At 40.5% G+C, this 15,509-nt stretch overlaps 1 protein-coding gene across 2 annotated transcripts in view; it reads right to left on the bottom strand.

Annotated features, from left to right (window-relative positions):
• Positions 1-7,553: 7,553 nt before the first annotated feature.
• Positions 7,554-15,509, bottom strand: part of ptpn5 (protein tyrosine phosphatase non-receptor type 5) — a 42,394-nt gene continuing 34,438 nt past the window's right edge. For both annotated transcript variants that reach the window (XM_034176903.1, XM_034176902.1), the window contains 3 exons: positions 10,978-11,138; positions 10,728-10,841; positions 7,554-8,741 (listed from right to left, as the gene is read on the bottom strand). In XM_034176903.1, coding sequence (XP_034032794.1) covers positions 8,648-8,741; positions 10,728-10,841; positions 10,978-11,138 — 369 coding nt within the window. In that variant the 3' untranslated portion in view covers positions 7,554-8,647. The remainder of the gene's footprint in view (positions 8,742-10,727; positions 10,842-10,977; positions 11,139-15,509) is intronic.

Genomic DNA, 15,509 nt, shown 5'->3' with positions numbered 1-15,509 from the left:
CAGATTCAGCCCAATCAGGTGTTGGGCAAGCGCAACATGGAAATGTCCAGGGCAGGTGATCTCCATCAGCAGCGTTGATGACTATATATCCTGTCTTAATACATTTTTAACCTCATTCCAGTATCAGAGTGATCCTGGTCCTCAGGAACCCATAGCACTGCACAGTTGCATCTTTCCTTGCTCTGCCTAAATCTGAGAGCTCATTCAGGTGTGCTCTGCCATTCAAGAACTGAGAGACACCCCAATGACCTAAATCAAACTGTGGGTTAGAACAGATTGGAATTGGAACCTGGTTCTCATCTGAATCACAATATTTACCCTTTGAGCTGACAAGGAGGTGAATATTGTGATCAGTCCTGTGTGTGTGTGTGTGTTGTGTGTGTGTGTGGTGTGTGTGTGTGTGTGTGTGTGTGTGTGTGTGTGTGTGTGTGTGTGTGTGTGTGTGGTGTGTGTGTGTGTGAACAAGATAACTAGTAAAAACAAACCTCGAGACAATGATCTTTTGGAAAGGACTCAACAAAGGTCAAGGTTAGCAAAAACATGATGCAAAAACATTTTCTGTTATTTCTCCACAACCAATAGGGCTAAAGTTGACAGAGTTCAAGTTGATATTAATCAGTAAAATATTTGTGATTGATTGGCAGCACAAACTAGCATTTGGTAAATACATTGAAATGTAATCAATTATTGAACGAAAAATACAATATAATTGAAATACTTTTTGATTACTTCAAAATCAGTTACTGAAAATGTCGCACTTCATGCTAAAAATGGACGTAACCACAAGTATTCTTTTTTTAACCAAATGAACTATAAATTAAATTATAAATTAAAATAAACGTAAACATGGAGAAAATGTATAGACGGAGGTTTTGAGATACTTTGCTTTAATTTGATAATGTAATATGGTTGTATCCATTTTTAGTATGAAGTGTATTTTCAATAAATGATTTTGAAGTATTTCAAAAATATTCAGATTATATTGTAAGTATCCAAAAGTAATCAGGATGTATTGTATTTTGTATTTGTTTTCTGATTACATTTCAAAGTAATGCTACCCAACTCTGACTCTTGGACATGGATATCAAGCAGGCCAGAGTTTGCATCAGTGCCTTTTATTAGAATTTTGGTAACACTTTATATTTTCCCTCATTTGTTTCAGTCTTCATCTCCCACTTTGGAAATTCACCACAGTAAACAAGGAAAGGCTGATGTTTGTACCTTGATTTTTTTTCCAAGATTACTCATCACACTATGAACCAACAAACTTCAACTTTACAATAGAAGCTGTGACCTTAGAAACAGCATTCAGTGACACACACATTAATCATTAATAAACAGTTAACACAGTACAATAAACTACAGTATAACTCATTCTTTTATTCCAATATCTTGGGTCTGGGACAATGGCAGGTGGTTAGCTCTCTCTCTCTCTCTCACACACACACACACACACACACACACACACACACACACACACACACACACACACACACACACACACCCACACACACACACACACACACACACACAGCCTTTTTTATCTGTTGACCAGGTTCTGGCTCAGTCTAGTACAGTCAAGTTTAGTACCATCCGAAGTGACCAAGTGTTGAGATGAGCTTGTATCCCAGATATCTTGGGTCTGAACCTACACACACGGGTAGCCTATTTTGCATGTTGATTTGCATTTGACACAAAAATAGGAGGTCAAGGACAATGCACCTTGAACTCAGGCAAGAAGGTTGTGAAATGAACTTAGATCCCACTTATGTTGGATCTGTGGCAATGTGGTGTTGATGCGATCGTGTTGAGAAGGACATGTACAGCCCATTTCTACAGGTCCCTGACTGTGGCAGCAGGAACTACAGGCTCTGACAGCACAAACGTCTTCCAGTATATTATGAGGTCCTTATCAGATCTTTGTGACATCATAATTCAGCATTGTTAAAGGTAAGCTTTGTCCCATACTAATTCTGGGGCCACGGCTTTAAAAATGCTGTAATTACAGGTGATGATCAGTAGCTAATGGTCACTCCCAACAACAGTAGCTAATGGTCACTCCCGACAACACAGCAAATTGGCATCCCCCCCAATCTCTTTTGTCAAGTGAAGAACATTGGTGAAAACATGTTGAATAATTGGAGGACAGGGTTCACGTACAGCACATGAGGTCACGCGCATGAACAGTTTTTCCACAATTTCAAAGGGTGGACAGACGTATGGTGTTTGGAGGAGCCCTGAGTGCTGCTGTAGTATCAGGGCCAATGGTGCTGTGATCAGCAGACACAGGGAACACCGACGTAATCATGGAGTTATGGCAATTATAGACAAATAATCTTTTGATAAATGTTTATTTCTTTCAAAATAATAGAGATGCTTGAATTGCTATACTTATGTCAATATTTTCACTCTGGAAATATTTTGTGCATGCAAGTTTTGCAATAAAAAGTGTCTGAGATCGTCTAGATATTTAAATGTTTGGTCTTTTTAAAGGCCTCAACATATCTGAAGGTGAACTGGTTTAATAGTCACATTTCATGGTTTCTCAGGCATGACATACTCTGCAACCTCCGGAATAACAAAGAATGCTATCAGAATGGTACTTTCTTCATATCTGCAAAATATCTCTACAGTTTCAGTACTACATATTATACAGCAAAAATTAATTGGAGAAAAGAAGCATCATTTTGTATCTTATTGACTGCAGAATTACTAGAAAAGGCTCAAATGTAACATTATCTGATACTCAAATGTAATTTAACAAAAATATTACAAATATGTTATAAAATACATTATGACTTAGACAATACTGTGGAAGTAATCAAATTGCAATAAGTGGGAGCAATGTTATTAATAAATCTTTTGTTTCCTTGATACCTTTGTTCTTTTCCTTTGTGTGAATAGATAATCGAACCACTGGCAATACGATTACGCTGCATATACTGACACCTAGTGGCACATATGTTTAAATGCATATGTAACAACAAAACACTGACTCCTGAATAAGTCGACACCAGTGTCATAGAAATCTATAAAGCTCTTTGTGTTTTATTGTATGTAATGTCCATACTCAACTCAACCCAACCTTTATTTCTAAAGCACATTTAAAACAACAGCAGTCGACCAAAGTGCTGTACATAATTAAAAAAGGGCACCAAGTTACCCCTAATCGTAAATAAATGAATTAAAAATAACAGTAAAATTACAACAGGCAATAAAACAAATAAAAGACAAAGTAAAATAATGAGTTAAAAAGTAGGAAATAATTTGATTTGATTTAATTTATTGTATTTACATAGCGCCAAATCACAACAAAGCTGCCTCAGGCGCAACGCGGAGGTAAGGTCTAACCTTACCAACCCCCAGAGCAAGCACACAGGCAACAGTGGTAAGGAAAAACTCCCTGTGATGATATTGAGGAAGAAACCTCAAGCAGACCATACTCAAAGGGGTGACCCTCTGCTTCGGCCATGCTACTGAAAGACAACAAATAAGGTATAATTTGTCAGCATTAAGCAACAGGAAAAAACATAAATACTAAGTTGAAACAGAGGCGTCATCACTCATTTAGAAACGCCAGAGAAAAGAAATGGGTTTTTAAGGAGGCTTTAAAAATCCCTAGGAACTGAGATGATCTAATATTAAAGGGGGAGACTATTCCAGAGTCTGGGGGCAGCCACTGCAAAGCTCTGTCCGTCTTTCATCTTAATCTGTTTTTAGGCACCTCCAGCAACAGTTGGTCAGAAGACCTTAAGGCTCTGGTGGGAGTGTAACGAAAAAGAAGCTCTGAAAGATACACTGGGCCATGCCATTGGAGGGCTTTAAAAACAAAAGGAATTTTAAAATCAACCCGGTAACGGACCGGAAGCCAGTGAAGAGTAGCCAAATCTGGCGTATGTGGTTGGACTTTCTCTTTCCTGAAAGAAGATGAGCAGCAGCGTTCTGAATAAGCTGGAGGAGCGGTTTAGAGAGGACTGATGCAAGCCAACATACAGAGAGTTACAATAATCTTGTCTACTTGTGATGAAGGCATGGATAACCTTCTCAAGGCAAATCCTAGAGAAATATGCTTGGACTTGGCTAAGAGAAATTTGGACATCATCTGCAAAGCAATGGAAAGATATTTGGTATTTTCGAAAAGTTACCAGCCAAGAGGCAACGTGCAAAAGGAAAAGAATAGGACCTAGGAATGGAGCCTTGAGGGACTCCACAGGTCAGTGAGGCCACATCTGAAGAAAAGTGGCCCAGCTGCACATAAAAGCTCCGCACCATGAGATAAAACTAAACCAGATGAGAGCAGAGCCTGTAATGCCCACACAACTGTTCGAGATGACACAGCAGAATCGCAACAACACATTTCAGTATATTTAACATCCAGCCACTGTGGTTCATTGTCTGTGCACCATGTTCACACATATTTTAAACGTACCCATATGTCCATGCAAAATTTGGATAAACAAAAGACATTTCCAAAATTGCTTGATCATAAACGTAATGTTGCTCAGCACACAGTTCAGAGAATGCATTAGTTTGTATTGTCATTAGCTGTAATATAATTTGTTCTTTTTTCCATGTCTAGGATCTTCATACTATACAACATCGAAAGACAGCTCCTGCAAGAGCAAATAACAAGAACATGTTCATCATGTTTAACGATGAATAGAAATTCATAGTCAGTTTAGTATCTAATAGTGTAAATACTTAGATGTCAGAGAAATAGAGAACACTTTGTGTCCATTCTTTTGAATGAGCCATGTAGTAAAACTTGGAGTTAATCGTGACCCGGCATTTTTAGTACCATTTGCATTCAAATATATTTGGTATTTCATAGGCAAAATAGCCTCAAAGGTTGGGTTACAGGGTGATGGCGCAGTAGACAAAACCTGAACCTGCAGCCAATTTTGACTTCATCGGCACCAACTAAGTGATTGACCTTAGTACACCATGGCTATCACCAGAGTGGTAGCTAAGCCATGTAGGGGTCCATTAAGTTTAACACAGTGGTCAAATTCTTAAACTACTCCAATCATGTTGAAAAGTATACTACTATATGTTTGATTGTAATGGTGACAAAAAGGTATAATTTGGTCTCAAAGTTAATGAAGTAAACTGTGCAAAACCAGCCAAAATGGCTGCAAAGGCTGATTTAAGTTTGTTTAGTGGTCAAAAAAATAAAGTTGCCCCAATTTTGGTAAAAAGTGATGCAAGTTATTGGTTGAGCTCATAGAATTTTTAAAAAATGTACTGTAATAGTTTTTGCCTTGAATTCTTGGTCTCCAGTCGACATTACATTCTGTACATTACAACATAAGTGTGATAATAGATGTTGTAAACTATTCCTTTTTTAAAGTTCTATTTGCTCAACTGGTAATTTTCATGACTTTTTACCAAAATTGGAACAACTTGAGTTTTTTATTTATTTGTTGATACATGAAATGTTTGTCAAGATATTGCGTACACATCAACCACACAGACAGACTGAAGCAAATGCAGAGTTTGGCCTTTAGTGACATGTTAAAAAAAAACTCTGCTGTTGTCCCATCTCAAAGTCTCTCAATTCTATGCTAGCACACACAGAAACTCACTACTTGAACACACACTGACTATAGATCACACATTTCACTGCAGATCAATAAACAGGCACAAAAAAAACACCACTGATTCATGAAAATCTACCTTTATTTGGATGCAAAAACACAACTTAAAGCAATACTGTAGCAGAGGAGAGGAATACTGGTTGCTGGTTGATTGTACTGTATGTCCGGCTAGTTTATCATCCCCCGTTATGATCACCAAAGAGAACCAGGTCAGTAGTGAAAACAAGCACTCAAAATAAAAGCTTTTCAGTCAATACACTGGACATTATCAGGGACCCTTAATGAAAGAGTTGTTTGACAATAGACTGTGCATTCTGTAATCCTATAATCCAAGACTTCCACTCAAATGTACCATATTGGCATGAATGTATGATGGCCCTGATTATTACGTCCACACACACACACACACACCCATGTTCATAGTTATTTGAACATGTTGCTAACACAAAAACCCTTTGAGCGGTGCAATAACTTGTGCAAACTGACCTATCTTCATCATGCCAGTTTAGTCAATCAGTTCCCCACAAGTGGGACATTCTGTTCATGCAGGAGTTTTTAGATGGGTAAATCTTCAAAAGCTCATCAGAGATGTCTATGAAAATCTGAAGACAATTTTGACAGTAACAAGGAGGTTGTACAGTCACCTGCATGAAGTCTCCAGCTGCTGCATACTCTTCTGAGGATGAGAAAGATGAATGTAAACAGTGCACAATGTGATGTGCTTCAGCTGCAGTCCTTTATAAAGATTAAAAATCTCTCGTGGTGCAGTTTGAGCAGCAAAAATGACATTTATCCATTTTTGAAGTAAACTATGGGAGGGAAATGGGACCATTCCCTGCCAGTGGCTGTAGACGCCTGGATTTCACTCTGACGTGAGAACAGCAGCATAAGGGATTTTGTGGAGAACTGGAATGATAAATAATTGTGATTTATGTTTTTTTAAACATTACTTTATGCTAAGTTCCTGTGGTGATCTTGTTAAAGTTATGTAGATAAGTGACTGTGATGTTATGACGAAGAAGCAATATCCGATTATAAGATGACCCTGTATTTTTCAGGTGTATCTTATGCCCCCCCAGGTTCATATTGGGTCAATATGGTAATTTTGACCATTAGTTTTCTACATGGTTTGATGTTTAGCAACTGGTCCAGGCCCACATTCAGTTCCCTGATAATGTTCAGGATAGTTGACCTGATTTAATTAAGTCAAGATAGAAGTTGAGTATGATTTATTATTATTTTTTTTGTTTTTTTATTTTTTACATAAAAATCTGTCTTCACTGTTTTAGCTGCCTTACACGTAGCAATTCTTTTCATGTTGTCAACTGAGAGTAGCCTATAATCACAGATGGATAGAAAGGGGACTGTTGTGAAAATCAGTCTGAGGTAAAATTCTCCAAGAAAATGAGAAAAAAACACAAAATAGCAAAGCATATTAAAGCAAAGCTGAAAGGTATAAAGTAATAATCTGAAGAATTTTTTCTGTACTGTAAGATAACTTAGGCAAGTTGTCACACTTTGTTCTCTCAAATTCCATAATATAAACCGTGTTTTGCTCCACAGTATCAGCTACATTCCATCATGGTGGTAAACGGAAATATACACAAGGCATCTACTCGAAAGGATTGTATCAAAATGTTCTAAAAATATCTCTGATCGGTTCACAAAAGCAAACTGTATCAAAAGCATTGGCCGAGAGCAAGCAATATAATAGGCTTAAAACCTTATACACAACAAAAAGCAGGACAACCAATCACGTCGCTTTGATTGTGGACCTGTGGTGTCCCATACAGCACATGCAATCCATTAAACTCAACACAATCAAAACACAATACAGGGAAAAAAAAAGGTTTTACTGCTCAACATGAGAGAGACAACCGTAGTTGGTCTATTGTGCTTCATACAGATTGGACCTGGCCTGTCTATACAACAATCATGGGCTTCTTACTTCACAGATGTGTTTGAGCTACCGTTAAATGTTGAATGTAGAGGCATCACAGAGCGAGCAGCCCTGACAGCTTCGTGTTACATGACACATTTACAAGGATGTTGAGATGGAGAGTTTGACTGTTTGGCTTGTGACGTCCTGCCCGTTGGAAACACTAAACCGGCATATGTTGGTGGAGTTTCTGACACTCTGAGTCTCAGACTCACGGGTTCTGTGATGCCTCCCGGTGTATGTCTGTATGACCTTAAATGCATGACTTGTTTACTGTAAACATCATGGGTCACAAGAACTGCACAGGCAGCATGGAAAAACTGCAGTAGATTGCACAGAAATCCTAATTAGTTCATAAATAACTTAAATGTTAATACATTCCTATGTTCCCTAACATTGCACATGCCTTGAATGAACACTTAGCACCATGCAACCTGAAGATGAGGTGGCTCCTGAATGAGTCAAAATTGAAGGAAGAGTTCTGTAATATATATATATTTATATTTTTACAGTATATGTGATCATGTAAGTAAAAAAAAGGAGAAAAAAGCTGTTAATTAATCTATACTTCATGAGAACATGTACATTTAAGTCATGTTAAACACTACACTGGCATTTGCTCATTTCTGAAGATTTAAATGATGCTGGCCCTTACGCTGTGAAGGGCCTTCATTATGGACACTAACTTTGGGAAACTGATTAAAGATAGACTTTGCTTGAAGCATTTTTGAAATGTACATACATTATATAATCACGTGGGCTGTTTCAGCCAAGCGCTCAGTGAACTGTATGATAACATGATTTAAAAAACCCTCAGCTGTACATATGGAATGATGCCAAGCTTGGGTTATTTTCGACCTGAACGTTGTGGCTTTTCACCACTGATTCTGCGACATCACAATGTGATTTTTTTCTTGGTTTTTAAGTTGACTTTATGGGCTTTACTAAATGTCCATTAATTTCGGTCGACTGAACCAGCCTGGGGTGAAGAGATGAGCCTGGGTTATTAAACATGATTAAAGGGTGATGTTGAGATGATGCTAGGTACAATGGTGCGTTCCACCAGGAGGTGGCGCAGTGTACAGTGGTGTGTCTCGGTCTGTAGCCCATTCTACTCCTCGGCAGTGTGAGACAACTGCTTCTCATACAGGCTGAGGACGTGGTGCACAAACTGGTACTGCTCACACGTCTGGATCATCCCACCCCTGTGTGCAGAAACACAAACACACCATATTTAGCTCAGAGGGAGTATTTACACTTTTATTGCCCAAAGAAAGGCCTGGGTTCAATGATCTGCTGTCATCCCTACAAGAATATAACGGCAGATGCTTGTGGCTGTGTATCATGTGCTGTTACACTCTTTTCTTATAGGTGTCTCAAGTCTGCCTGCTTGTCACACTGGTCTTACATACACTGAGTGACCTTATCTGTGTAGGCGCATCCCAGTCTGAATGTACTGGGATCATAAGATCTACACACTGATCTCACGTTCATGTCCTGATGTCATGAATTTTAGTACAATGAATATTGAAAGCACAGAAGACATATTGTTGACAAGAAACAGAAGAAATCACGATTTCATATTTCGTCTCGTTTTGTTTGCAAGTGCTCATTTTCCTCAACTAAATTATGTAAAAACTGTACTTTAAGAATAATTTATATACGTAGATGTCTCTCTGCAGCTCACTACCATCTATTTAGTCATACACATCTGGAACAACAAACACATTTGCAACTGAACCTGTTCAAAAAAAAATCTGTTGAATAAGATCAGCTAAATGGTCCTTTGTGATCAGTGTGGAAGGATGATGTTAAAACAGTATACCAGACCCCCTCCCCCCCCCCCCGCCAAAAAACAAAATAAAACAAAAAACTGTACATTGTTCTCAAGTATCCTATTACACTGGATAACAAAATAAGAGCTAACTTCTAAAATGATTCCATGTTTTGTAATCTCTTGTGATTTTTCTTGCAAAGATGATTTAAAACACTAGGGCAGAAATACCAAAAAGCTCTCACCTTTTCTTTAAGCTTTGTGTAAAAGTGAAACCTTTTAAGGACTCCCAAAAAGGACAAAATGTCTGCTATCTTTAGTCAAGCAGAACATCCAACATAAAGCTGTTTTTAGGAGCAGACATTTTCTTGAGAACTGATATATCAGGTAAGGTTAGGGAACATCGACAGGCGCCACATGTCACTGTATCTGTCCACCACACTACAGAACCAGACTGGGTCCTAGTTGTCAATCACCAAAGCAAACAACTGACCCATTAAAGTAACCATCTAGTATCTGCCACGGCCAGGTGAAATGTGGGCATCCCCTTGACCTTCTTTGGCTGAGTGCTGGATCACACTCAGAGAGGTGCACCATGGCCACAATGTCAAAGCTGATTTTGTCTCTCAGTACAAGTGGTACACCTCATCAGAATCACCCTAAGTAACAGTTCATTTGACATGAAGACATTTTGGCACCATGAAAGGATCTTCTGAAGAAACCTAATACCAAAGACATCCTGCCTTCAGTCAGTGGTTAGTGTCCAAGTCTCACAACCACACAGTAAGACTGGAAGCACCAGGACCCACAAAAGTAGAAGCTTTGCTCTCCAGCAAAGATATTGGTATTGTTAAAAGCCTCTGTCCAATGACCCCATGACTACATAAGATCTTCCCAGGCATCTCTCAAGCTCAAAGGTTGAGGATCCAGAGACATGAATGTCACTTCCAAGACAAGTGAATCTTTCAAACATGTTTGACAGTCGCAACAACAGACTTTCTCATGTCTGTGTGTTATTTCAGCAGAACCCACGTGAGAAGTACATTTGCCCTTAGGGAACATCAACTATGGTGTTTTGGTCCTGTGGCACGTTTCTCTGGGCACGATCCATCACGCAAGTGTGACAGTGTTTCGCACCTCAGCAACTGGAAAAGGGAATAGAATAACCATGATGCACCTGTCTGCAGCATATAGATGGTTATGGATATAGACCAGTTGTCTGCCTCGGTCATTGCCATCCAGGACACATGGTGGCTCCGTAGTGTGGTGAAAGCAGCAACATATTAGCCTTTACCTGACCTGACCTTTATGCAACAGTCATGACCACTCCATTTGAATACAATAAACATTTTAAACATTGAAGTGTGCAACCACCTTGAAGAACTTAAGTGATGATTTGTGATTTGATGTTTCTGACCTATCCAGACGGAGCTGACAGGTGGTTCTCAGGATGTCAACCACACCCTCAGTCCTCAGCTGCTTGCACAGGATGGAGGTGGCAATAAAACAGCCAGTTCGACCAATTCCAGCACTTCAGATAAAAATACAGAGGGGTGAAGGACAGAAAAGTTGGAGAAGCAAAAAAAATAATGATTATGAAGTACTGATTATTGATCTTGTTAATTCATAAGAAATGGAACATCATAGAGAGGAGAGCTGAACTGTACCTGCAGTGGACGATGATAGGACCACTGGTGGGTGGGGCTTCTTCTCTAGCCTTTTCCACTTCCTGTACCAGTTCTAAAAGGGGTGGGGCTTTGTCTGGAGTCTTCTGATCAGGCCAGGAGGTGTACCAGTACTGCTGCAGGCTACGCTTCTCTCCTCCACACTTGAAGAAGAAAACAACTGTGTAGTTATGCATGTTCTCATGAAATACATTCTTGTTGGTTTTTTAAATTACAATTTTTGTTCATAATGCTAAAGCCTTATTCTAAAATGGATTAAATTTATTTTTTCCTCAAAATTCCACACACAATACCCCATAATGACAATGTGAAAAAAATATTTTTATTTTTGCAAATTTATTAAAAATAAAACTAAGAAATCACATGTACATAAGTATTCATAGCCTTTGCTATGAAGCTCAAAATTGAGCTCTAGTACATCCTATTTCCACTGACATGTCCTTGAGATGTTTCTACAGCTTAACTGGAGTCCACCTGGGGTAAATTCAGTTTATTGGAAATGATTTGGAAAGGCACACACCTGTCTACATATAAGGTCCCACAGTTGACAGTGAATATCAGAACACAAACCAAGCATGAAGTCAAAGGAATTGTCTGTAGACCTCCAAGGCAGGATTGCCTCAAGGCACAAATCTGGGGAAGGGTACAGAAACATTTCTACTGCTTTGAAGGTCCCAGTGAGCACAAGTGGCCTCCATCATCCATAATTAAAGAAGTTTGGATCCATCAGGGCTCTTCCTAGGCTAGATGTCCATCTAAACTGAGCGATCGGGGGAGAAGGGCCTTAGTCAGAGAGGTGCTTAAGAACCCGATGGTCACTCTGTCAGAGCTCCCGCATTGCTCTGTCGAGAGAGGTGAACCTTGCAGAAGGACAGCCATCTCTGCAGCAATCCCCAATCGGACTTGTATGGTAGAGTAGCCAAACAGAAGCCACTCCTTCATAAAAGGCACATGGCAGTGCACCTGGAGTTTGCTAAAAGGCACTTGAAGGACTCTCAGACCATGAGAAACAAAATTCTCTGGTCTGATGAGACAAAAATTTTGGTCTTTGGCCTGAATGCCAGGTGTCATGTTTGGAGGAAACCAGGCACTGCTCATCACCTAGCCAATGCCATCCCTACAGTGATGCATGGTGGTGGCAGCATCATGCTGTGGAGACATTTTCTGGAGGTAGGAACTGGGAGACTAGTCAGGATTGAGGGAAAGATGAATGCAGCAATGTACAGAGAAATCCTGGATGAAAACCTGCTTCAGAGCGCTTTTGACCTCAGACTGGGACGATGATTCATCTTTCAGCAGGACAATGACTCTAAGCACACAGCCAGATATGAAAGGAGTGGCTTTGAGGACAGCTCTGTGACTGTCTTGATTGACTTGGCCTGAGCCCAGACCTGAGTCTGATTGAACATCTCTGGGGAGATGTTCTGAAAATGGCTGTGCACCAATGCTCCCCATCCAACCTGATGGAGCTTGCAAGGTGCTGCAAAGAGAAATGCACAAAACTTCCCAAAGACAGATGCACCAAGGTTGTGGCTGTAATTGCTGCCAAAAGTACATCAATAAAGTATTGAGCAAACGGTGTGAATACGTATGTACATGTGATTTCTTATTTTTTTATTTTTAATAAATTTGCAAAAATAAAAAAAACAAAAACCTTTTTTCATGTTGTTGTTATGGGGTGTTGTGAGTTAAATTTTGAGGGGAAAAAAATGAATTCTCAGCCAGCGTGTGCAGCCAGTACATTCTGAGTGCTGGTCCCAAGCTCGGATAAATGAGGAGGGTTGCGTCAGGAAGGGCATCCGGCATAAAACAAGCCAACCCAACTATGCAGACTAAGAATCGAATTTCCATACCAGATCGGTTGAGGCCCGGGTTAACAACATCCGCCACCGGTGCTGTTGCCCAACAGGGTGCCGGTGGAAATTGGGCTACTGCTGGGCGAAGACGATGAAGAAGAGGAGGAAAACGTTTCCACAAACAGTGGGAGAAGAAGAAAACTAGAAGGGTGGAAATGAGAGTGGGGAGTCTGAATATTGGTAGTATGACTGGTAAAGAGAGAGAACTGGCTGATATGATGGAGAGGAGAAAGGTAGACATATTGTGTCTGCAAGAGACCAAGTGGAAGGGAAGTAAGAGCAGGAGCATCGGCGGTGGGTACAGTTTGTTGTACCATGGTGAGGACAGGAAGAGAAATGGTGTTGGGGCCATTTTAAAGGAAGAGTACGTTAAAGTGTGTTGAGGTTAAGTGAGTGTCTGACAGGGTGATGAGTGTGAAGTTGGAAAAGGAAGGGGTAATGATGAATATCATCAGTGCATATGCCCCACAGGTAGGTTGTGAGATGAAGGAGAAAGAAGACTTCTGGAGTGTGTTAGATGAGGTGGTGGAGAGTGTGCCCAAGCATGAAAGAGTGGTGATAGGGGCGGACTTCAATGGGCATGTTGGTGAAGGGAACAGAGATGATGAGGAAGTAATGGGTAGATATGGTATCAAGGATAGGAATGGGGAAGGACAGATGGTAGGTGATTTTGCAAAAAGGATGGAAATGGCTGTGGTGAATACCTACTTTAAGAAAAGGGAGGAGCACAGGGTAACAAATAAGAGTGGAGGAAGGTGCACACAGGTGGACTATATTCTTGATAGGAGATGCAAGCTAAAAGAAATCAGAGACTGTAAGGTAGTGGCAGGAGAGAGTGTCGTTAGACAGCATAGGATGGTTGTTTGTAGGATGAGGTAAAGAAGAAGAGAGTGAGAGTTCAACAAAAAAATCAGATGGTGGAAGCTGAAGGAGGAAGACTGTTGTGTGAAATTTAGTGAGCAGGTGAGAGAAGCACTGGTTGGAGGGGAAGCAATTTTGGACAACTGGAAAAATATGGCAGATGTGGTGAGGGAGACAGCTAGGACAGTACTGGGTATGACATCTGGACAGTGGAAGGAAGACAAGGAGACTTGGTGGTGGAATGAAGAGGTCCAGGAAAGCATAAGGAGAAAGAGGTTGGTGAAAAAGTTTTGGGATAGTCGGACAGATGAAGAAAGCAGACAGGAGTACAAGGAGATGCGGCGTAAGGTGAAAAGAGAAGTGGCAAAAGCGAAGGAAAAGGCATATTGCGAGCTGTACGAGAAGTTGAATAGTAAGGAAGGAGAAAAGGACTTGTACTGATTGGCCAGACAAAGGGATAGAGCTGGAAAGGATGTGCAGCAGGTTAGGGTGGTAAAAGATGCACATGGTAATGTGTTGACAAGTGAGGAGTGTCTGGTGAAAAGGTGGAGGGAATATTTTGAAGAGCTGATGAATGAAGAAAATGAGTGAGAGAAAAGGCTGGATGATGTGGTGACAGTCAGGAAGTACAAGAGATTAGTAAGGAAGATGTGAGGGCTGCTATGAAGAGGATGAAAAGTGGAAAGGCAGTTGGTCCAGATGACATTCCAGTGGAGGCATGGAAATATCTAGGAGTTTCAGTGGAGTTTCTAACCAGATTGTTTAATAAAATCTTGGAAGGTGAGAGGATGCCTGGGGAGTTGAGACGAAGTGTGCTGGTTCCTATTTTCAAGAACAAGGGTGATGTGCAGAGCTGCAGTAACTACAGAGGCATAAAGTTGATCAACCACAGCATGAAGTTATGGGAAAGAGTAGTAGAAGCTAGGCTTAGAAAACAGGTAAAGATCTATGAGCAGCAATATGGTTTCATGCCGAGAAAGAGCACTACAGATGCAATGTTTGCTCTGAGGATACTGTTGGAGAAGTACAGAGAAGTCCAGAAAGAGTTACATTGTGTGTTTGTGGACTTAGAAAAAGCTTATGACAGGGTGCCAAGAGAAGAGCTGTGGTGTTGTATGAGGAAGTCTGGAGTTGCAGAGAAGTATGTTAGGGTAGTGCAGGACATGTACAAGAATAGTGTGACAGCGGTGAGATGCACAGTAGGAATGACAGACTCATTCAAGGTGGAGGTGGGATTACACCAAGGATCAACTTTGAGTCCTTTCTTGTTCGCAGTGGTGATGGACAAGTTGACGGATGAGATCAGACAGGAGTTCCCATGGACTATGATGTTTGCAGATGACATTGTGATCTGCAGTGAGAGTAGAGCGCAAGTTGAGTCTAGTCTGGAGAGGTGGAGATATGCTTTGGAGAGAAGGGGAATGAAAGTCAGTAGAAGCAAGACTGAGTACATGTGTGTGAATGGGAGGGAGCCCAGTGGAATAGTGCGGTTACAAGGAGTAGAAGTGATGAAAGTAGATGAGTTTAAATATTTGGGGTCAACTGTTCAAATGGAGAATGTGGTAAAGAGGTGAAGAAGAGAGTGCAGGCAGGGTGGAGTGGGTGGAGAAAGGTGGCAGGAGTGATTTGCGGCCGAAGAATATCAGCAAGAGTGAAGGGGAAAGTTTACAAGACAGTAGTGAGACCAGCTATGTTGTACGGTTTAGAGACGGTGGCACTAACAAAAAGACAGAAGGCAGAGCTGGAGGTGGCAGAGCTGAAGATGTTGAGATTCTCTTTGGGAGTAATGACAATGGA

The sequence above is a fragment of the Thalassophryne amazonica genome, chromosome 8 (genome assembly GCF_902500255.1).
Source record: "Thalassophryne amazonica chromosome 8, fThaAma1.1, whole genome shotgun sequence".
Taxonomy (NCBI): Eukaryota; Metazoa; Chordata; class Actinopteri; order Batrachoidiformes; family Batrachoididae; genus Thalassophryne; species Thalassophryne amazonica.
The sequence above is the reverse complement of the archived record's forward strand: the minus strand, read 5'-3'. Positions and strand labels throughout refer to the sequence as shown.